General features: G+C 42.2%; 1 protein-coding gene across 2 annotated transcripts in view; it reads right to left on the bottom strand.

The window, feature by feature from the left end:
* Positions 1-877: 877 nt before the first annotated feature.
* The window catches only part of prmt3 (protein arginine methyltransferase 3), a 172,221-nt gene continuing 148,063 nt past the window's right edge, over positions 878-25,035 (bottom strand). The window contains exon 13 of one of the 2 annotated variants that reach the window (XM_059652185.1): positions 878-1,834. In XM_059652185.1, the coding sequence (XP_059508168.1) occupies positions 1,725-1,834 (110 nt within the window). In that variant the 3' untranslated portion in view covers positions 878-1,724. The remainder of the gene's footprint in view (positions 1,835-25,035) is intronic. The other variant, XM_059652184.1, reaches the window with a different exon arrangement.

Below are 25,035 nucleotides of genomic sequence, written 5' to 3' on the forward strand. Positions count from 1 at the left end.
TCAATTCATTTTGAAAACATCTGTTTTCACTACTGTTAAATGTGAAGAGAAATCTGAGGTGATGCACATAGGCAGGACTAACATGGCAATGAAATACACAATGAATGATAGGGCCTTGGGAATCACTGACGGTCAGAGGGACCTTGGTGTGCATGTATACTGGTCCCTAAATTAATTGAGGCACAGGGTCTAATAGCGGGTAGCTTATGCTGGGGGAACTGTATAAAAAGTTGGTTAGACCACAGCTAGAGCATTGTGTGTAATTTTGGGATTCACCTAATAGGAGGAATGTATTAGCATTGGAGAGGGTACAGGGGATATTTACCTGTTTGATGCCTAGTTTGGAAAATTTCAGTTATGGAGATCGAACAGACTGGGACTTGTTTTCCTGACAGCAGACGAGATTGACAGGAGACATGATTGAGACAAATAAAATTATGAGGGGCATAGACATGGTTGATAGGATAAAACGATTCCTCTGGATGGAGGGATCAATGACCGAGGGTATAGATTTAAGGTCAGGGGCAGAAGATTTACAGGAGATGTGAGGAAAAACTTTTTCAGTCGGGGGAGGCGAGAGTCTGGAACTCACTGCCTGTCAGGGTGGTAGAGGGAGAACCCCTCATAATGTCTAAGAGGATTTTAGATGTGCACTTGTGATGCCAAGGAATATAAGCTTTGGATCAAGTGCTACAAAATGGGTTTATGGTTGTTCTAAATAGGCACAAACACACTGGCCTGAAGGGCCTTTTCTGTACTTTACATCTCTTTGACTGTAAGTATGCCTCAGGTATGAAGATGTAAAAAAAACTTGTAACATCATAATGTAACTGAATGCTTGGCTAGTTTATTCACAACAGGCTGAATGGCCTCCTTCTGTGCTGTAACTTTAGATACTTCTATAATCTCTTGCTCTAGAGACAAATTACACAGGCAATATCATTGCTAAAATTTGTAGTTCATGATTGCATTATTGTCCCTTTCTTAGAATACAGCTCAAAACCCGTGAACTAAAACAAAACCTGTTTTCTATTCCTAAGTCACAGTGTTTCTGTGATGTAACTTACAGAAAAGATCAGAATTCACACTTTATTCCTGTTTGGAAACTTTTTAAACACTGGTCAATCAGGTGTAGACAGATCCAGGGGGTTCAATCTAAATGTGAAGGATCTTTAGAGTTAATTCAGAAGAAAATGTCCCAAAACAACATTGAGATTTGTGTATTATTTATGACATAATTAAATTACTCCTCCAGATAGTCATAAAGAGACCCATTGGATTCAAGTGCACTCAATTACTTTATTCATGAAAAGTATTATTGATGACAGGACTTATTAATTATATTTAATTTAGATAACCTTCAATGGTAATTGGGATATTCAACTATCACAGTTATTGGGAAACAAAAATTCTCAATTTTAACATGACAAATACAGACACAGAGAACGCTAGAGAAACTCAGCAGGTCTGGCAACATCTGTGGCGAGAGAGACAGAGTTAACAATTTGTACCCAGTGACTCTTTTTCAGAACTATTCTGAACATGGGTCACTGGGCTCCAAGTGTTAGCTCTGACTGTCCCTCCACAAGTACTGCCTGAGCTGCCGAGTTTCGCCAGAAATTTCTGGTTTGGTTTGTTTTAGATCTCCAGCATCCGCAGTGACCTGTTTTGTTGACACAACAAATACGTGGATGCAGACCCTGTGGTATTGAAGGACAGAACTCTCACTGCAGACTGTACGTTTGTTTCATGTTGTTAATTGATATTGTTACAATCAGCGACCGAGGATCTTTTCTGTTCTTGCCACAGGAAATCTTTCCTTGTAAGACATCACCTAGAGCAAACGGAAAAAACATTACTCGATGCACACAGATAAACAATATGCATTTGAACAAAAATCTAACCTTTCCTCTAAAAAAGGAGGATTTTAACGACACTAACATACTCTGCATCATTTTTGTTTTGTTCTAATTCAACATACTTTTCCCAAAAACCTAAGCAAAGAATTATTTTCCAGTCTGACGCTGAAAGCAGTTACCTTCTGGAAATGACTATGAGTGAAATAAGTACTTCAACAGAGGTGACCCATTCCTCAGGGATTGTCTGACCATAACTCGCTATCCTGGCCAATTAGACATCTCTGATGAATTGGTTATTCCTGCCAAAAGGCAAAAATTCCAAAATGCCAGACTTGCTTTTGGAAGCTGTTGACAATAATTATGTCCACGGATACAATTATGGTCCACTTTTCAAAAAGGCCACAAATTGTGTTTATACAGATCACCTATGATCATAAAATCATACAATACAATGTCGAGGTGGCAGTGTTGGACTGGATCAGAAATCACACAACACCAGATTATAGTCCAACAGGTTTATTTGAAATCACAAGATGAGCGCCGCCCCCTCATGACCTGACAAAGGAGTAGCACTTTAAAAGCTTGTGATTTCAAATAAACCTGTTGGACTATAACCTGGTGTTGTGTGATTTCTGATCCAGTCCAACACTGCCACCTCGACATTGTATTGTATGATTTTATGATTATAGGTGATCTGTATAAACACAAGTTGTGGCCTTTTTGAAAAGTGGACCATAATTGTATCCGTGGACATGATTATTGTCAACAGCTTCCAAAAGCAAGTCTGGCATTTTGGAATTTTTGCCTTTTGGCAGGAATAACCAATTCATCAGAGACGTCTAATTGGCCAGGATAGCCCCCTTTCCAGCACTTGACTCATAGCCTTGAATATTTTGACATTTCAAGTGCTCATCTAAGTACTTTTTAAAGATTGTGATGTTACCCATTTCACATACCCTCATCAGAAAATACATTCCAGACCTCCACTTCCCCCTGGGTGAAAACATTTTCCCTCAAGTCCCATCTCAATAATCTGCCCTTTGCCCTTAAATTATGCTCCCTCTTTATCCACCCTTCAACTCAGGGGAACAGCTATTTCCCTATCCACCCTGTTCATGTCCCTCAGAATCAGTCAGATCCACTTTCAACCTTCTCAGCTCTAAACAAATGAACCCAAGCTTATCTAGCCTCTCTTCATGGCTAAACGGCTACATCTCAGGCAACATCTTGGAGAATCTCTTTTTTCCTTTGATCACAAGTGATACCCTGGGTTGGATTTCAATCTACTGTTGACTCATCTGTGCTTCATATAGCAGACACATCGTTATTGATGTGCCTTTCACCACAAGTTTAACATCACATTGTTCTTCCTTTGTGCATTCATACAGCTTCTTTGTGTTGTCATTATCTCTAAAGCTCCATCTGGAATCTGCACTGATTCATTCTCCTCAGGCTTGGTTTCCTGAATAAAGGTACAGCTTGCTGCAACACAGCAACCTCCTCTCCCCAGTAATTCTGGATAATGTACAGGTTCCTTTGCTGTTCCCCAAGCTCATTTTAGCTCTGCATCGGCACTGTATTGAGCTCCGCAAAACATTAAAATTTTTGCTGCTTTTATATTCAATAGCTTGAGTGTAAAATGTCCAAAGATCTTCCTGGTCTGTGAATAATGTCCAACTTCAGGCACAGAAATAAACCACTGTGGATGTTGGAAATCTTGAAACAGAAACAGAAAATGCTCGAGAAACACTCAGGTCAGATAACAACTGCTGAGAGAGAAAAACACTGCAAACATTTCAGCTCGATGAACTTGCACCAGAAGTTGACACTTCATCTTGATTTTCTTCCTGCTCACACTTCCGTACTCTTGGGTCTAATAAATTTCAATAGCAGTTCACAGGTGAGTGCTTCCCATAGGTGAGCTCTGACTCCCTGTGGCAGAGAAGGTTTCCCTTGGCCATCATCTGTAATGGTTGTAGACATCTACAATTGAACAGAAAATCCCACTTCCACTCATTAGTCATCTATGTGTTTTTGTAAACTTCCAGGTAGGATGGTGGCTTAGTGGTTAACACAACTGCCTGACAGCGGCTGGGACCCTGGGTAGATTCCACACTTGGTTGACTGTTTGAATTTGTACATCCTCCCTGTGTCTGCGTGGGTTTCTGCCAGGTGTTCCGGTTTCCTCCCACAGTCCAAAGATGTGCAGGTTAGGTGGATCGACCGTGCTAAATTCCCATAGTGTCCAGATATGTGCAGGCTACATGGATTAGCTATGGGAAATGCAGGGTTACAGAGACAAGGTAAGGGTGTGAGTCTGGGTGGAATGTGCTTCGGAGGGTCGCCGTGGACTCAATGGGGTGAATGGCTGGCTTCCACACTACAGGGATTCTGTAATTCTACTTGATTTTCATCAACTGCAGAAACCAGTTAGATAAAGACTGAAATAAATGGTTACCCAAAAGATGTATTGAACCATAATCACAGGCTCGTAGACAATTACAACTTCTCCAAAACAAATGTGCCTACCATGTTCCAAATCAAATCCTCTTCACTCAACAACTGACTTCTAACATGGCAAGCTCAAAACCATCCCCACTTGCAAATCCTCTGCAGCCTCCATGCAAGAACGTGCAAACTCCACACTGATAGTCACCCAAGGGTAGAATCGAACCCAGGTCCCTGGCGCAGTGAGGCAGCAGTGCTAACCAATGAACCACCATGCTGCAGTCCTTGTGTACATTTAAGTCTGAGATAGAGAGATTCATGATGAATTGGGGTATCAAAGGTTAAGAGTAATGACAGAAAAGTGGATGTGAGGAGTGTTGGATCAACTATGATCCTACTGAATGGTGGAGCAGGCTCGAGGCCAACTCCAGTTCCTATTTCTTGTTGTCATATGCTGATGTATGAAACAAAATTTTGGACCTGTAAGACTCTGTTTATGTATTCTGTCATCTACTTGCAAGGCTATGTCATTTCCCATTATCATGGTCTATTCTATAAATTTTTTACCATCATTTATTGCATTACTGTTATTTCCATTTGTAATGATAAACAGCAATTCACACCAGTAAGTGAAATGCAGCACTACTGCTTATGAATAGATGGCTATCAGAATTATAGAAGGACAACACAACACACAGCAGAAAGCAAAAGTCTGTTGACATAATTGCTTAATGATCGCAAGATAATGCATTATTTTTATAGAATATTTTCTGGCAGTTTTATTTTATCTGAGCCCCTCCAAAAACAAATGAAAACAGAAATTTCTGGAGGAATTCAGCAAGTCTGACAGCGTCTGTGGAGAGAAATCAGAGTTAACGTTTTGTGTCCAATGACCTTTCTGTGGAAGAGGTCTGAAGAAGGGTCACTGGCCTCGAAATGTTAACTCTGCTTTCTCTCCACAAATGCTGCCAGATCTGCTGAGTTTCTCCAGGAATTTCTGTTTTTGTTTCAGATCTTTGGCATCTGCAGTTTTTTGTTTTATTTTGTTAGAAACAAACTACTTATGGTGATATGTTGCTACAGGTCATGTAAAAATGTGAATCAGTTTAATTCACAGTGCAAGACATATTTTCTGATTCTGAAGAGACTTATCCAATGGATAGGACACTCTAAGTTTGACTTTGATGCCAGCCAGCTATCTTTTTTATAATTATCTGTTCAGAACAATATTAAATTGACGCACACATGCTTCACTTTCTACATTACAGATACACCCAGAGATTTCAGCCAGCTTTTGCTTTGTACTCTCCAACATGATCTGAAAGCATAATCATTCTGAATAGGACAGAGGCAGATTCAAACATTTCAAACTTGATGAAAATGAGCTCACTAAACGACAAGATCTTTATGTTATGTCCAATTATAGAAGGGCCTAGATTTTCCTTTGAACTCCGTAAATTATATTTTCTGAAGTAAGGGTCAGTCACAGTGTAACTGCTATAAATCCCAGGTTTGCACTTCCTAATTCTGTCCCAGTTCCAATCCATGCTCATACCTCAGATTTTGTGGGGTTCTGGGACTGGGTAGTTTCAGTCTCTGAGTGGGTAGAGGCCACGGCTGTATGTGGGGTGAGTGAGGGAGTGCTAGGGAGCAGGTCTGTGTGGTTTGAGTAGCCAAATGCCCAGGAGTAGCCAGGTCTCGAAGATGTCCTTTATATCATGCCTATGCAGATTTAAATAGAAACATTTAAAGGGCCCTCACAGCTTTTAGCATTCACCCCAAACCCCACTGTGGCTATTCCTACCTCAGAGTCCCCACCCCAATATCTTATCACAGTTTGGGAAGGTCTGTCAGAAGTGAATCACACTCTCACCCTTTGATCATGCATGGTGCACAAGTTGTAGCATAATTTTGATTGGACCTAATCAATATAGGAGTGAACTCAAAATCTTACCATGGGACCTTGGCATAAAACCTCCTGGAAGGTCCCCTCTTATATTAACCGGTTGGTTCATTGAATCAAAGTTGTGCTGATTACAGCTGGTCGCACTGTTGGTTAGACAAGTGTCAGAGGTCACTTGGTGGGACCATTCTTTATTGGGATCAGTGTCCAGCTATGGTCCAATGAAAATAGCTCTCTTGACAGTCACAGCGAAGTACCCGCCAGTCAATAAAAGCAGAATTATCCACACCTTTACCAAGCGGAACAGGTTCTTGTGGTAGAAGCAGCTGCAACAGAACTGTGCAGTCCCAGGTTGTTGTCACAGACATTCCTTCACCTTCTTAATATTTCTCCATGGCCTTGTGGAAGAAGATTTCATCTGCTCTCCGCCTTCTTCAATGTTGAATGAGAAGACAAAAATTGGGAGAACGAAATGATGTCCTCTTTTCCTATCTTTCTGCACTTGAACAATTTTGAAATTGTTTGATTTGTGCTCCCCTAAATCATTTTACACTTGACACTGTTCCAAGTGCAGTAAGTACTAGCTCATGCAGTACTGATAAATCGACATAAAGAAAAGTTTTTTTAAAATCAGGTGATAATGGCAGCTAAATTTTCATTGGTCTAATCAATATAGGAACTCATGCTGATCAGTCTGGTGCACCACATGCCTCTTTAGAAAGCTCCATTAAAGGTTCCTATATGCCTACACAACAACATTCTCTCTTGCTCCTCTTATGTGGATGATTACGGTCACTGAATTTTAATTAATTAATAAACCCGGAAGTTTGCAACAATTAGTTTGGTGTATCACACTCCACATCAACAAACTCAAACCAGGCTCCTTCATGACAAACACATGTTGTAAGCGCGCGCGTGCACACACACACACACACACACACACACACACACACACACACACACACACACACACACACACACACACACACACACACACACACACACACACACACACACACCTTGTCTGTTTATAGCAGAAGCCAGTGTTTGTACACTTGTGAAAATATGATATCATTTTGAAATAATTTAATGACATGCTGATTCTTGCAATGTATTTCCAGGCTTGCTATAATCATTATTAGTTTTATTCATTCATGGGATGTGAGTGTCGCTGATTGGGACAGGAGTTACTGACTTAGTTACTCCTGAGAAGGTGGTGGTAAGTCTTTTTGAACCTCTGCCGTCCATAGGTTGACTCACAATGTTGTCAGGCACAGAATTTGAGGCTTTTGAACCAGTAATTATGAAGAAACAGTGATATATTTCCATGTCAGGATGGTGAGTGACTTAAAGAGGAAATTGCAGACCATGAGAGAGAGGCATGGTTTCGATGACTTCAACCAACCTTCTCAAGTCCTTCACTCTCATCTGTTCATGTGACCCATAGAGATACCTGCAACTTTTTCCACCTAGCACCAGGTAGAATTTGCACTCAAATATTCAGCTTCACTTGCCTTGAAGATTTTAAAGCATTAAACGTAAAGCAAGAGTACAACTAACAAGTCTTTATCTAGAATCTGTACACTAGCGAAATTCTTCACGAGAATCACTATCAAAGTTAGAGGTCAAGCAACGAGTAACAAATGAAAAGAAAACAAAGAAGTGAAGATGCTAGAGATATGAAACAAACAAAAACAAAAACAGAATGTGGTGGAGAAACTCAGCAGGTCTGGAAGCGTTTGTGAAGGGAAAACTGAAATCGTGTTTCCAGTCCAGTGCAGTTCTGAAGAAGGGTTACTTGACTCAAAATGTTTATTCTGCTTCTCTCTCCACAGATATTGCCCACCTGCTGAGTTTCTGCGCCAAATTCTGTTTTTTTGAGAGTGACAAAAGAGGTCAATCCAGAGGTCCAGTGAGTTTGAGCTGGGTGGTTTGAGATCATTTCTAAGTGGATAATTTCCGACAATTGCAACGGAAACCTTCAATTAAATTCTTGCTGATCCAACCTAAGTGTGAACACATTGGCCTTTGAGGGGATGTTGACAGCGGTCAAAAAGTGTAACATTCAGGTTCCAGACTGACACAGGAAGAATGGCATTTCTAAAACATATCTGAGCACCCACGGTTTGCGGGATGGATCACCCTATTTACAAAGGGAGAAATGTGAAGAGGATAAATGTACCAATAGCAACTCTGACAAATTCCAGTTGTTAGCTGCAAGAGAATAATAAATTGTTCAGGCTATATGAAGGCAATCAGCCTCATGGAGAATGAATGAAAGCAATATTTCAGTAAAGAGATGCACTAGTTAAAACACCATGGTGGTAATTTATATGTGGGGTACTTGAAACATGATGGCTGCATTCAAAATAACATTACAAAACTAACTGTAATTAGGAGAAAACTAAAATTGTGATATCACCGTATACTCAATGTGGTTAATAAAATGTGAGGCTGGATGAACACAGCAGGCTAAGCAGCATCTCAGGAGCACAAAAGCTGACGTTTCGGGCCTAGACCCTTCATCAGTGAGGAGGATGGGGAGAGGGAACTGGAATAAATAGGGAGAGAGGGGGAGGCGGACCGAAGATGGAGAGTAAAGAAGATTGGTGGAGAGGAGAGTATAGGTGAGGAGGTAGGGAGGGGATAGGTCAGTCCAGGGAAGACGGACAGGTCAAGGAGGTGGGATGAGGTTAGTAGGTAGATGGGGGTGCGGCTTGGGGTGGGAGGAAGGGATGGATGAGAGGAAGAACCGGTTAGGGAGGCAGAGACAGGTTGGACTGGTTTTGGGATGCAATGGGTGGGGGGGAAGAGCTGGGCTGGTTGTGTGGTGCAGTGGGGGGAGGGGACGAACTGGGCTGGTTTAGGGATGCAGTAGGGGAAGGGGAGATTTTGAAACTGGTGAAGTCCACATTGATACCATATGGCTGCAGTGTTCCCAGGCGGAATATGAGTTGCTGTTCCTGCAACCTTCGGGTGGCATCATTGTGGCAGTGCAGGAGGCCCATGATGGACATGTCATCTAGAGAATGGGAGGGGGAGTGGAAATGGTTTGCGACTGGGAGGTGCAGTTGTTTGTTGCGAACTGAGCAGAGGTGTTCTGCAAAGCGGTCCCCAAGCCTCCGCTTGGTTTCCCCAATGTAGAGGAAGCCGCACCGGGTACAGTGGATGCAGTATACCACATTGGCAGATGTGCAGGTGAACCTCTGCTTAATGTGGAATGTCATCTTGGGGCCTGGGATAGGGTTGAGGGAGGAGGTGTGGGGACAAGTGTAGCATTTCCTGCGGTTGCAGGGGAAGGTGCCGGGTGTGGTGGGGTTGGAGGGCAGTGTGGAGCGAACAAGGGAGTCACGGAGAGAGTGGTCTCTCTGGAAAGCAGACAGGGGTGGGGATGGAAAAATGTCTTGGGTGGTGGGGTCGGATTGTAAATGGCGGAAGTGTCGGAGGATGATGCGTTGTATCCGGAGGTTGGTAGGGTGGTGTGTGAGAACGAGGGGGATCCTCTTAGGGCGGTTGTGGCGGGGGCGGGGTGTGAGGGATGTGTTGCGGGAAATACGGGAGACGCGGTCAAGGGCGTTCTCGATCACTGTAGGGGGAAAGTTGCAGTCCTTAAAGAACTTGGACATCTGGGATGTGCGGGAGTGGAATGTCTTATCGTGGGAGCAGATGCGGCGACGCAGCAGATCCTCCTCCCTCACCATCATAAATTGGTAAGTTAAGCTAAAATTTACCTCCATTTACATCTGGCTCATCTATGGACCAATTTATGTTGAAATTCCCCTTGCGCAAAGTTATTGTATTAGTTTTATTGTCACATGTAGATATAATTATACTGGATTGAATCGTACAATAAGTGTGATTCAAATATGAAAGAAATGCTCTGTTTCTCGACAGCAGGGTCTGTTTCCATGCTGTACAGCTCTATGACTCTATTACTGTTGACATAAAACTCTCCTAGTGACGAAACTGACCACCTAAAAAAGCATTCCACACACCTACATGCAGATAGACAGACACAGTTGGGGAAAAAAAATGGGTGGTTTGGACAAGGGAAAAACTGAGAAGGTAGTTCAATGTTCTCTGTTCATAGAGGTCACTGAGATGGACCTTCTGGCTTGCCATCATATGTTGTTCCTTGATTCTCCTTCCTCTGATACTTTCAGTTGCTTACAGAAGGTACAGGGTGGCTGTTTCACATGTATAAAGTCTCGAGCTGACTGGTTAAGAGCCACAGCTTGCAGTAACTTCTGAACGAAAAATAAATTGGCTTTCTCCACAGAAAAGAAAGTCAGCTCCCACCCTTGTGGAGATTCAATGGCTTCTTGTAAAGCTGTGACGCTAACTGGCAGCTAATAGCATAGTTGTTGTCAGGCAGAAAGCCTTTGTCATTGATAAATGGTCATTAATCCATAGACCAATCAGCTACTTCTTGTTGGCCGAAGCTGAATCCTGTATTCAGACTGTACACAGTCCCCGGCTTGACCTTATCTGCAAATTAGGCTTCCTCAACTGCTTGTGCAGCAGCTGTATAAACAGCACTTACAGTGAGTGTTAGGATGTGGAAGTGCCAGTCTTGGGCTGGGGTTGACACAGTCAAAAGTAACACAACACCAAGTATAATCCAACAGGTTTATTTGAAGTCACAAGCTTTCGTAGCACTGCTCCTTCGTCATGTGCCTAGCGCTCCGAAAGCTTGTGGCTTCAAATAAATCTGTTGACTAGAACTTGAATTGTGTGACTTCTGACTTGAAGAAGCATTGCAGAATGTTAGCTCACATGCTAACATCTCCGTCCTTGGCCTGCTACAATGTTCCAAAGAAGCACAGCACGAGTTTAACCTCATCCTCTCATACGCACAGACAAACACAGAGGGAAAAGTAGGCTGTTGGTGGACAGGAAAATCCAAAAACACAGTCCATTAGCTTTTGTTCTCAGTTTCTGTTGCTGAGATGATCTTTATAACTGTTAGGCAGCATGATGCTTCAGTTGTCTTTCTCTGGATACATCCTGGTTGGTGAGAGACACAAGGAGCATGGTTCCCTAGTACAAGGTCTGCGGCATATCAGTTGAAAGTAACAGCTTACAATAACTGTTGTAGGAAAGATAAACTAGTTTTCTTCAGATTTTTTAGATTTCAAGTTAGTTTTGACTGCAGAGAACAGAGAGAGTGCTCCCAGCCGAGGGAAGAACTGAACACTTCTCCCTCTGTAACTTGTTCCCATTTCCAAGTTGTTCACTCACCTGAGAACTAATCACACAGTTGGTGGCAGGCAGGAAGGCCTCTGTCATTGATAACTGGTCAGGAGAACATAGTCTAATCAATGTCCTGTTGCCAACAAAAACTGCAAATCTACAGCCACTCAGCTCCAAATAATCTTTAATTCTCCAGTTACTGCTTGTTCAAGCAGTTGTTTATGAAGTTGTCAAAACATATAGTTACCCTGTTGCTTTTAAAATAGTTCTTTCTCCTTCCACCCCACAGTTTTTAAGAAACACAAAATAAAAAGCCACAGTCCTTACAATTTACATCTATCCAAGAGAGAGCAAACTGCACATAGTATTCGAGCTGTGGTCTCACCAATGCCATGTAGAACAAACATAGCATCCTTACTTTTATAATCAATTCCTTTTGTAATAAAGGATAGCATCCCATTGGCCTCCAATTGCCAGAAGATTGGAGAGAGGCGAACGTCATTCCCTTGCTCCAAAAAGGGAATAGGGATAACCCCGGAGATTACAGGCCAGTTAGTCTTACGTCAGTTGTGTGTAAATTATTGGAAAGGGTTCTGAGAGATAGGATTTATGATCATGTGGAAAGGTACAGTTTGATTTGTGATAATCAGCATGGCTTTGTGAGGTGTAGATCATGCCTCACAAACCTTATTGAATTCTTTGAAGAGGTGACGTGGATGAAGGTAGAGTAGTGGATGTGGTATACATGGATTTAAGTAAGGCGTTTGATAAGGTTCCCCATGGTAAGCTCATGCGGAATGTATGGGGGCATGGGACAGGGGGAAATGTGGAAGATTGGATTCAGAATTGGCTAACCCTTAGAAGACAAAGGGTGGTAGCAGACGAGAAATATTCAACATGGTGCTCAGTTACAAGTGGTGTACCACAAGGATCTGTTCTGGATCCTCTTCTATTTGTGATTTTTGTAAATGATTTGGATGTAGGAGTGGAAGGGTGGATTAGCAAGTTTACAGATGATATGAAAGTAGTTCACGTTGTGGACAGTGCGGAGGGCTGTTCTAGATTACAAAGGGACATTGATAGGATGCAGAGCTGGGCTGAGAAGTGGCAGATGGAGCTTAACCCTGAAAAGTCTGAGGTGATTATTTATGGAAGGACAAACTTGAAAGTAGAAGACAGGGTTAATGGAAAATTTCTTGGTAGTGTGGAGGAGCAGAGGGATCTTGGGGCTCATGTCCACAGTTCCCTGAAAGCTGTCACCCAGGTGGATAGAGTTAAGAAGGCACATTGTGTGTTAGTTTTCATTAATAGGCGGATTGAGTTCAAGAGCCGTGAAGTTATTCTCTAACTATACAAAAGCCTGGTTCAACCACATCTGGAGTATTCTGTCCACTTCTGGTCCCCTCATTACAGGAAAGATGTGGAAGCATTGGAAAAGGTGCACAGCAGATTTACCAGAATGTTGCCTGGAATGGAGGGAAGGTCTTAAAAGGAAAGATTGAGAGAGCTAGGGCTTTTCTCTTTAGAATGACAAAGGATGAGAAGTGACTTGATAGAGGTGTACAAAATGATCAGAGGTATAGATAGAGTAGACAACCAGAGACTTTTTCCTAGGGTGGAGGTAGCTATTATGAAGGGGTATATTTTTAAAGAGAGTGGAGGTAGACATAGGGGAGACGTCAGAGGTAGGTTCTTTATTCAGAGAGTGGTAGGGCCGTGGAGTGCATTGCCGGAGAGGGGAGTGGAGCCGGCCTCATTAGGGGCATTTAAGCTGCTATTAGATAGGCATATGGATGATAGTATAAGGTAGAGGTGGGGGTTCGACAGACCTTAGGTTTAGGGCAAAAGTATGGCACAACATCGTGGGCCGAAGGGCCTGTACTGTGCTATACTGTTCAATATTCTATGTTCTTGATTATGTGCTACATCTACCTACTAACCTTTTGTGATATGCACTAGAACACGTACATCCCTCTGTACCTTGGAACTGTGCAGGCATTCTCCGTTTAATAAATACGCTGCTTTTTTTTATTCTCCCTGCAGAAGTGAACAATTTCACATTTTCTCACATTACACTCTATCTGCCAGATTTTTGCCCACTCATTCAATCTATCAACATGTAGTTTTCTAAGCAGATTCTACCTTAAATTAAAAATCTTTAGTTTTATATTTTTTTGAATTGATAGCCAGTTCGGTATATATTACTTTTCACGGCATAATATTTATTTTGAGCGCTAAGTAATTAATTTAGACCATTGCCTTGGATTCGTTATTCCACACCTTCCATGTACCTGTTAGGGGTGAGTCACAGAGTGAATGGCACCTACCCCTCCCCAATCCAAACTTGCCTCAAAAACCATCACAGGATGTTAAACACCAACAGAACAAGTAAGCATCCCTTATAGGCAGAAGCATTAAGCACTATTAGCATGTCAGACTGTTGGTCTTTCAAGAAAACTGGAGACCTGAAATTTTCATCGTTACTGCGTGACATAGTGAGTGCTTCCAGCAGAGTTGTTTTGCTTCTGTTCCAGATTTTCAGCATTGGTAGCATTTTGATTTCACATGGTCAATATCTATGCTGCAAGAAATTGATTCCTTTGGGATTCACTTGCAAGGCAAGTAGCAAAATGATTGCAACAATCTAGGGACAAGCAATAAGTCCTGGTCAGCAAGTGATGCCTATGTCCCACAAAATGAATAAATTTTAAAAAAGGTGTGCTCTCTTTAGAAAGAGAATTGGCCCTGAAGGAATCAGAATGGCGGCAAGAGTTTAGTCCAAGTGGAACACTTATAACCAAGTCCAGGACAAGGCTAAAGATTTGGACTTGGGTTTTTATCAAAATCCGCGCCCATTTGGATTTAATTTGGAATGCACTTTCTTTTCTCTCTACCTCATTTGACAAAAACCAAAGCCACTGCATAGGACTGGGGTTTACATTTCTTTACAGTAAACTGTGTCAGAAATGAAAGATATATTCCCATTGAAGGGAAGTGACAAATGTCACAAAACCATTAATCCAAACGAATTTTAATGAACAATTTTGAACGAGGTTCAAATCAAATCACTTATGACTATTTGAAACTCCCAGCTTTAACACATTTAAACATGCAACGCAAATCAAACAAAAGATTGACACTGAATCAGTCAGCGACACATTTTAGATGCTGCTTCCATCCACTAACAGCCAAATTCCCATCTCAAGTTAACTTGGCCTGAATCCACCACAGATCAATGCTCTATACAATCAGAGTCTAAGTAATGATCACAATATTGAAGAGGCTTTAATCTGTTTGTTTTTAAGTTACTGTGCTTTTTTCATGCGACTCATGGGATTGTCGGGATTAACTAACATTACCAACCCAGTGATAGAGCATGCGACTGAGGGAACAATGACTGAGACACTGTTGAAAATTGTCAATCTGTATGAAATTTACAGAACATTGTTGGTGCTGGGCTAGGATAAGCAGCAATATCATTTTATATGGTTACCAGATTAATAACATGTGACAAAGTCGTATCAAATGATAGCACAGGCAGGATTGTATGGGGTTCTATGATCCCCACATTTGCCTGAATATGGGGAGAAATTCCCATATTATTGAGCAGCTACACAATCTGATTGGCCGATGACACTCCAGTCCCTGCATCATCAAGTCGAAGTGGTGGTCAGTCCCTGATGAGAAGTTGGGAGGGCTTTAGGGAGGGGAGGAGGTTATGGAGAAAGGGAGGGATGTAGATGCTGGAGGAGGTTAGAGAGATAAGGAGAGTGTAAATGCAGAAGGAGATTGAGAGGTAGAGAGGACTCCAGAGGACAGAGGAATTTATGGAGAAAGGGAGGGATTTATGTGAGGAAATGAGGATACAGAGATAGGGAGAGAATGAAAACAGCCTTGGGTGACTGTGTGGAGTCTGCACATTCTCCCTGTGTCTGCGTGGGCTTCATCTGAGTGTTTCGGTTTCCTCCCACAACCCAAAGATGAGCAGATTGGGTGGATTGACCATGCTAAATTGCCCATACTGCCCAGAGATGAGTAAGCTAGGTGAATGAGCCATTAGAAATGCCAGGGCAACAAGGATGGGGTAGGAGGGTGGGTCTGAGTGGGATAATTTTCAGGGGGTCGATGTGAACTTGATGGGCTGAACGGCCTGCTACCACACTGTAAGGATTCAATGATTCTATGAAGTGTCGACTGAGGCTGGACTGCAGGTTGCTAATTTTGGAGTATTGGGACGGCCTGGTTGGCAGGTCCAAATTGGGAAGGCAGAGAAGATGGGATGGGTGGGCCTGAGAATTAGATTATTAATTCAGACACCAATGTAGAATAAAATTGGAGAGTCCAAACGGGAGACCCCACTGAGCATGATTGTTGATGAGACAAATGCAGAGTTGCAAATGTGAAACCTATCCTCAAAAATGCGACCTTGAGTAATTTAACATCCATTTATTGCTGCATGGGAGGTTTAAAGGGAGGCATTACCATGGTAGATGATGACTCCTGGAGATAAGCTATAAGAAATCTTCCCTGAATCTAGTCTGACAGAAACATACTCAGTAGAAGCTGCTTAGCGCCCACTTTGGCACAGGTCTCGCCCTACTATGGGTAGAATAGCAGTCGGTGGATGAAATGATTAAGTGGGAATGAATTTGTCACTTAAGGACCTCACAATAGGCCCAGGAGTGAGTAAGCCTCCTGGTGTATCTACCATTCCCTGTAAATTGGGAGGTCGGTTGATACAGGTGGGTCAGTGGACATCTGGCCACACAGTGCATTTTATAAGCCGTGCCTGCCTTCAAACACAGCTGTGTGCAAATTTCAAGAAAATGTCTGACAATTGGAAGGCAGATTTAATTCAAAGCAATGCTGTGCATCTCAAAGTTCTGGTATAGGTGAGGTACATTTATCTTATAAGTAGGGGCCCTCTCGTGGCACAGTAGTAGTGCCCCTACTGTGGTCAAGGAGACCTGGATTTAAGTTTTACCTTCTCCAGGGGTATGTAAAAACATCTCTGAACAGGTTGATTAGGAAAAATAGGCTAAATAAAAAATGAAAGTTTGAAAGCTGTAAATCTACCTTGTATACTTGTTCCGATGGGGACTGATTAATATCAATGGACAGTAGAGGGCTTGTCAATTCTCATCAAACTGGTGCAAATAAAATCAAGGAAATTAGGGCATAATACAATTTACTTAGACTTGAATTTCCTCAAAGTCTTGCTTTAGAAATTGGCAATATTCTAGAATTAGGCTATTAATTTGGACACAAATGTAGGCATTTTGGACACAGTGGGCAGAATATCTGGGTGGCCACTTTGCAGAACACCTCCAGTCCGTATGCAAGCATGACACTGACCTTTCTGGACCTGGTCACTTTAACACAGCTTCCTGCCTGCATGCCGACTTATCTATCCTTGGAAGGCTGTCATACTGCAGTGATTCACAGCTCAAACTGGAAGAACAACATTTCATCTTCAGACTGGACACTTTACAACCTTCTGGGCTCAATATTGAATTCAACACCTTCATATTGTGAACCAAATCCCACTTCTTCTTATTCTTTTAGCTTTACATGTTACATTCTCTGTCACCGTGTCCTCTCTTCCCTCCCACTCAGTCCAATGGGGCTGTTTGTTCTTACCAGTCTGGCAGTTACACACAACATTATGTCTAACATTCCAATCACTTACTCTGAACTATCGACACCTTTCCTGCCCCAGCACTCCAACACCATTACATAAATGCTGACCCTTTTAAGCACTTTTTGTTTTCAGTTTAGGTTTCAGGATCAGCTGTCATTTTCTCCCACATTGCTGCGGGTTTGGAGTCACATATAGGCTGGTGATTTCCTTCCTTAAAGGGCATTAGTGGACCATGTTTTTTATTAAACACTAATTGACAGTAGTTATACAGTCAGCATTAAGCTTGCTTTCTTTTCTTCGCTCCGGATTTTTAAAAAAATTGAATTTAATTTTCATCTGCTGCCATCTGAACCTATGCTCTCAGAACATCGCTACCCGAGTAACATTACCACCCCTTCACCACCTTCCCCACAAAACCTTATAAGCAAAGCACAACTTTTTTTTATTTGTTCACAAGATGAGGGTGTTGCTGACCAGGCAGCATGTATTGCCCATCCCTAATTGCCCAGAGGGTAGATAAGAGTTAACCACATTCCTCTGGGTCTGGAGTCACATGTAGGCCAGACCAGGTAAGGGTGGCAGTTTCCTTCCCTAAAGAACACGACTAACCAGAGTTTTTTTTCCCAACAATCCTCAATGGATTCATGGTCATCATTAGACTTTTACTTCTAGATTTTTATTGAATTCAAGTATCATCATCTGCCTTGGTAGGATTTGAACCCGGGTCCCCAGACATCACCAAGGATTTTGGATTAACAGTCTGGTAATAATATCACTGGGCCATTGCCTCCCCTAGTGACCACATTACAGGAAGGTCGTAGCTCTGAGGAGACTGGAGAGATTTGGGTTGTTTTCCTTGGAAGAACGAAGGCTGAAGAGTGACATGACTGAGGTACACAAAATTGTGAGGGGTAGAGATAGAGTGGACAGGAAGAACAAGAGTTGACAAGAGATAATAGGAACTGGAGATGCTGGAGAATCTGAGATAACAAGGTGTAGAGCTGGATGAACACAGCAGGCCAAGCAGCATCTTAGGAGCAGGAAAGCTGACTTTTTTGAAGGAAGGTCTAGGCCTTATACGTCAGCTTTCCTGCTCCTAAGATGCTGCTTGGCCTGCTGTGTTCATCCAGCTCTACGTCTTGTCATCTAAGAGTTGACAAGAGTTGGCTGAGAGTTGAAAAACCAGCGGTAATACTGTAGATTCAAGCTGAGTACCTGAATGATGAGAGAGGGCATGAGAAAAAATGTTTTTATGCAGTGGGTGGAGGGTATTTGGAATTCCCTGCCTGAGTTAACTCTTTTAAAAGCAACCTGGGTCCCTACCCAAAATGACAACCTTCCTGCTCCTCTAGTGCTGCCTGGCCTGCTGTGTTCCTCCAGCTCCACACTTAGAAAGTGCACCTGGTTGTCTGTGGGTTAGCAACGTTTGGTTATCTGCAGTGTTCCAGCGAATCTCAATAGAAGCTGGGAGAACCCCACTTTTCACTGGGGATCCTGCAGCCCTCCGGACTCAATATCGAGTTCAATAATTTTAGGGCCTAAGCTCTTCCATGTCCCAGCCCCCTACCCCATACACCAGTACTTGTTACCACATAAAAACCGAAAGAACTACAAATGCTGTAAATCAGGAACAAAAGCAAAGTTGCTGGAAAAGCTCAGCAGCTCTGGCAGCATTTGTGAAGGAAAAACAAGAGTTAATGTTTCAGGTCCGGTGACCTTTCCTCAGAACACGTTGTTACCACATAGCCTGCCATCACACACTATCTGTTATTAGTCACTATTAGTCCCCATTAACAACTATTCACCCTGCCAGCCTGATCATTATCAACTCTTTATCAAGTGCTCTTCTCTCTCTTTAGGCTCTATATACTATCATTTACTCCCTACCCCATCCTCCTTCACTTTTATCTGCATATAAATTGACGTTTTCCCAGCCACAATCAATTCTGAGGAAGGGTCACTGGACCTAAAATGGTAACTCTGTTTTTTCCCTTCACAGATGCTGCCAGACCTGCTGAGCTTTTCCAGCAACTTTGTTTTTTACCATAAAAAGTATGAACATATTTCACATTTGCACCTGTTTATTGTCACTGAAACCATCAATTAAAAAAAACGCTATTATCCAAATACACCTGAAGAACAGAGAAAATACATGTCCAGAGATAATGGGAACTGCAGATGCTGGAGAATTCCAAGATAATAAAATGTGAGGCTGGATGAACACAGCAGGCCAAGCAGCACCCCAGGAGCACAAAAGCTGACGTTTCGGGCCTAGACCCTTCATCAGAGAGCCATACATGTCCATCCTGGGTTAAAGAGAGGATACTGCCCACACCTGTTGAGGCACACAATAAGGAATCCCACTTCATGGCCCTGTCAAAATGCCACTCAATGCTCCAAGAATAGGAGCCACAGCAGAATTGGGCCAAACATTCTACAATAAAATTCCTCAACCACTTTCTCTTCTGCAATGTAAATTATCAGAATGAAGTTTTTACTGGTTTGTTACAATCCCTCGAGAAACTGATGACTTTTTGTAAAGAAATTCAAGTTTCTGGCTCAAGGCTAACCAAACAGCATGACACAAAATTTCACGTATTTAGAAGCTTGTTATAACTAATGGACTTAAAGTACTATCAATAATACAGTTTCTGTAGATAACTGATCCTTTAATCTACAGGATTTTTCAACACAAACATCAAAACCTACTGTCAGGAAGTTCTTAAGTAGATAATTGGACTCACTTACAATGAGTCCAAACGGATTTTGGCTTCCCAGGATTTATTTTTAATCATTTCCTTTCTTAGCTTGAAAATCCTTAACTCCAGAAGCAACTTTCATGCTGTGCATTTTTGTGATGATTTCTCCATCCAACTAATGCTAGGCAAATCTTCCGGCCTCATTTTAACTCCCCATTAATAACTTTCCAACTGAGTGAGAGTTCCCACTCATATTCTTGCTTCCTGTAGCCCATCTCCCTCACCCGATAGGCTATATGTGTCTGAGAATTTTCAGGGATATCATTTCAACTTTTCACTTCTCAAAGCCCATTTTCATACCAATGTGAATCACATGGGCCTTGTATCCAGGAAGAGCTATGGAGGAGCTTCCTTGCAAGTCAAACACCCTTTCGTCTCTGACATAAAAGAACAACTTAAAGCAGAGGATTTACAACCTGACATTCTCAACAATTCTCTGGGGTCTTTAGAGACTCTCAATCTATCCATGATTATCACACATGCACTGGCATGATCTCCTAGTGGAAACACCATGCACTTTCTTTTCAGTGAAACAAACTGGGGTCCCTTCAATCTCTACTAATCAAATCGGGCAGGCAGTCTTCAAAACTAATCCTGAGATCTTCTAAATTATAAAAGTAGACCCATATTAAAATAATCTGTCAAAAACATAATTGCGACAATCCTTCTTGTGTTGATTATGATTTGGTTCATGCTGGGCGGGCTCAGAAATACTTATTTTTGACAAACATCTGAACTTTTAACTCTCAGGTTAGCATATCTGATTGGATTCCCAGTGACTCAGGCAAATGTAGGAAGAAGATAGGCTTGGGTTATTCCCACAACAGCTGCAACTTGCATTCATACAGCACCTTCCACACAGTAAAATGTTCCCAGACACTTTGCAGGAGCATGGTTTGACATGAAGATGTTACAGCGGTGACTTAGTCACAGTTTTACTGAGGGCAGAGAGGTAGAAAAGCTGAGGAAGGGAGTGCCAGAGTTTGAATTATTGGAAGCAACATTGACATTGGTGGAATGATTAACATTATGCCAGAACAAGAGGAATATTAAGATCTGGGAGAAGTCTAGGAAGCTACAAAGATAGGCAGATGCATGGTCATGTTGGGATTTGAAAACAAGGATGAAAATATTAAATTCAAGATGTTGCAGCATTGTGCAATCATGCCATTTGTAAAATATCACAATAACCTGTGAAAGAACTGTACTTTACACTCAACAGCAATACACAGGCTGTAAAACCTGATGAAATTCTCTTTATTTTTACATCCTCTCACAAATCTAGATTGAGGTTAGTTTAAGAATATTAAGAACTAGGAGGAGGAGTCGAATATTTAGCCGCTTGAGCCTGATTTGCTATTTAGTATGATCATGACCTCATCTCAGCCTCAAGTCCACTTTCCTGCACATTCTCCATAAACCTTTAACCTATTACTCTGTCGATCCATCTACAAAAATCGGTCTATCTGCTCCCTTGAGTTTACTCAATATCCTGGCGTCCAACACTCTCTGGGGGAGTGAATTCCACAGATTCACAACCATAAGGGGATTGTGTAAATCAGTTCACCTCATCTATGTTTTAAATCTGCTACCTCGTATCCCATAACGCTGACCTCATTCACAGGGAATCCTATCAGAAATGCTGACCTGAGAATTAGAAGTTCAGATGTTTGCAGAAAATAAGCACTTCTGAGCCCCACCCAGCATGCCCCACAAGGAGAAACATTGACATGACGTCAACTTCAGCATTTTATCCGTACTTCAATCATTCACAGAATGTGGGTATCACTTGCTAAGTCAGCATTTATTGCCCATCCCTAATTGCCTGGAGGGCAGTTAACAGTCAACCACTTTGCTGAGATTCTGGAGTCACATGTGATACAGGTCAAATAATGATGGCAGTTTTCTTTCCTTAATGACATTAGTGAACCAGTTGGGTTTTTACAACAATTATCAATGATTTCAAGGATTATCATGAGAGTCTTAATTCGAGAGTTGTGCTGAATTCAAATTCTACCATTGGCCATGACAAGATTTGAACACAGGACCGCTGAACACTTAACTGGGTATTTGGATTAATAATTTCATGATAATATCACTCGGCTATCATCTCCCCTTATATACCTCAGTTATATCTCCTCTCATTCTTTGAAACTCTTGAGAGTATAGGCTTGAAGTCCTCAATTGCCCTTCAAAAGTCATGCCTTTCATCTCTGGAGTCAATTTAGTGAATGTTCTCTGAACTGCCCCCATTCTCAAGTAAGGGAATCAAAACTGTCCACAGTAATCCAGGTGTGGCCTAGTTCAGCTGCTGCAAAGAGTTTTACTGAGTACTAAATATAGTCTAGAGAATTGCAAAGTTTCATCAAAAATATGTGAGGAAGAGACACTGCAGGACACCACTATGGTATACCAGAGAATCTGAGTACAACTGTTTGTGAGAGCACTGGATTTCAGTGCAATAATGAGCAACATGACATATATAGAAGAAAGTGAGAGGCAAAAATCTCCCAGTTGGCGGCCTATGGCATGACAGCAAACTGCTTTCTCAGTTATTTCAAAGCACCACAAAAAATGCAAGCAAAAGCAATTTATGATAAATTCTTTGAAATCAGATTGTGGACAGCCAAGAAGTTAATTTGATGACACAAACTGCATTGTTGAGATCTGACGGAGATTACGGTTTCTTCCAGCAAATGGTCACTTGCAACTCCATAGCATGGTGTCATCTGAAATTAATTCGATAGCCTCAGGCCGACCTCACCACTAGACCATAAAATTAAGTGGGGGAAGGGTTATTTCATTGATGGAAGGTCAAGTCAGGAGAAAATGATGTCAGCAGAGGAATTATAAATACAACGTGCGTGAGACGCAAAAACAGCTCCCCTGTTTCTGTGGTCCATTAGTCAATTGCACATACACTCAGGAAGAGGGACATGTAGCATTCAAATCCGAAAGCTATGCAAGAAAGTTTGCCAGAGATTGCGGGAATGAAGGTAGACCTAAATGTGCACACTTGTGTGCTTTTAAGCGGAATTTGCAGGAACTACTGAAGGTACAAAGCAATCATTTTCAAAGCATAAAACCCCAGAGACTGGTGATGGCACAAGAAAAAAATTCTACCCCCACCGCAGCCTCCACCCCGCACCATTAATGACAGGCTAACAATTGGAGAAATCAGTCTTGTGGCCCAGCTAAACTAGACTGCACCTGGATTACTGTGGACAGTTTTGGTCCCCTTACTTGAGAGAAGATGTAATTGCTCCCCCCAGCAGAAACTTATCAGGATGGTGCCAGAATTTTAGCCCTGAGGCAAGATTGGAAGGGCTTGATTTCTCTGGAAAAGACAGATTTAGCAAATTTGTGTAAAAATTAAGAGGGACTTAAATTGAGTAGTTAGCATCAAGTTATCTCCCTTAAAAGCTAGGTCAACAACCAGGAGCCAGCGTCTAATTAGGAGAAGGATTATCAAGGAATCGATGAGTTTTTTTTTACAGCTGGATGGTGTGGGTGGTTTGGAGCTCACTGCCTGAAGAAGTGGTAGAGTTAGAAACTCTTATTGAATTTATTCAAAAGAAAAACACTTGGTGCAGTTGAGGTAACAGTAACATCAGGGCTCAGCAGCAAAAGACAGAAGGTGAGATGATGTTTCTCAGGCCAATGTAAATAGACTAGGTCAACTGGTTGTCTTCAGCATCGAAAGGAGATGTGTCCATGCTCCTTTTTTCAGAATCTTAGTGGGAGGAAGAGAAACATTTGGCTCTCAGGATTTGCAGAAAGCAGCAACGTAGATCTGCAGACATTAAACGTGGAAATGAATTCTAACCTGGGGTTGAACACTGAGTTGGGCCATAATAGCTAGCATTCAACCATTAAACAGTAATGGGTGAACCCATGATGAATCAAGTCAGAGCAAACAGAGACAAGCTATTCTTATCTGTGGAAAGATCAAAAACCAGAGGACACTGATTTAAAATGACTAGCGAAAGGAGAAATGACAATGTGATGAAAAATATTTGAACCAGAGCGGCTGGAGCCCAGGATGTGCATAATGACTGTGAGGACATTGTCATAGAATCATAGAATCGCTACAGCGTGGAACCAGGCCATTTGGCCCAACAAGTCCACCGCCCCCGCAAAGAGCATCAATTGTCCAAAAAACACACCTGGTTCACTGATGCCCCTTAGGGAATAAAAGTGCTATCCCTACCTGGTCTGGCCTACATGTGACTCCAGACCGATAACAATGTGGATTGCCTCTTGATTGGCCACTGGAAAATTAGGGCTGGGCCTAGCCAGTGATGCCCATAATCCCATGACCGAATTAAAACAAAGAAAAACTTCCAACTATGCTGCAAAGAAACGCTTGTGATGAATTTCACCAACACTTTTGATAATTCTTTCATTGAATGTGGATGTGATCTCTCTCGCCTGCTAGGCCATGAGTCAGCCACATTGCTGTGGGTCTGGTATCATAGAGAGGTGAGAGTACATCAGCATTTTGCTTCCCAAAATAGCATTAATAAACCAGCAATGTTCTAAATACAATCAATGATAGGTTCCTGGTCATCAACCGGAAACTAGCCTTCAACTGGGTTTCTGCCAGGTGATTAGTAAAGACTGGGTAGTGTTGTAGAACAGAGGGACCTAGGGGTTCAGGTTCGTAATTCTTTGTCTACAAGATTACAAAGGACATGGACAGACTGCACAGTCAGAAGCTTCTTACCAGGGAGGAATGGTCTGTTACTAGGGGGCATAGGCTTGAGGTGCAAGAGGCAAGGTTTAAAGGTGATGTACAAGGCAAGTTTCTCAAACAGAGGGTGGTGCCTGGAACTCGCTGCCGGGGGTGGTAGTGGAAGCAGATACTGTAGTGATTTTTAAAGGGCATCTTGACAAATACATGAATATGATGGGAATAGAGGGATACAGTCCCTGGAAGGGTAGGGTGTTTTAGTTGTGATGGGAAGCATATTGGTGCAGTCTTGGAGGGCTGAAGGGCGTGTTCCTGTACTGTAATTTACTTTGTTCTTTGCTCTAATGGGAGGAAACCCGTGCAGACACAGGATGAATGTGCAAACTCTACACAAACAAACACCCGAGGGTGGAATCAAACCTGAGTCCCTGGTACTGTGAGGCAGCAGCGCTAACCACTAAGCCACCATGCCCCATCCTTCCATGAGGGAACTAAATGTAATGTGTCAAAGTTTGCAGATGACACAAAACTGGGTGGAA

The sequence above is a fragment of the Stegostoma tigrinum genome, chromosome 17, assembly GCF_030684315.1.
Source record: "Stegostoma tigrinum isolate sSteTig4 chromosome 17, sSteTig4.hap1, whole genome shotgun sequence".
Lineage (NCBI taxonomy): Eukaryota > Metazoa > Chordata > Chondrichthyes > Orectolobiformes > Stegostomatidae > Stegostoma > Stegostoma tigrinum.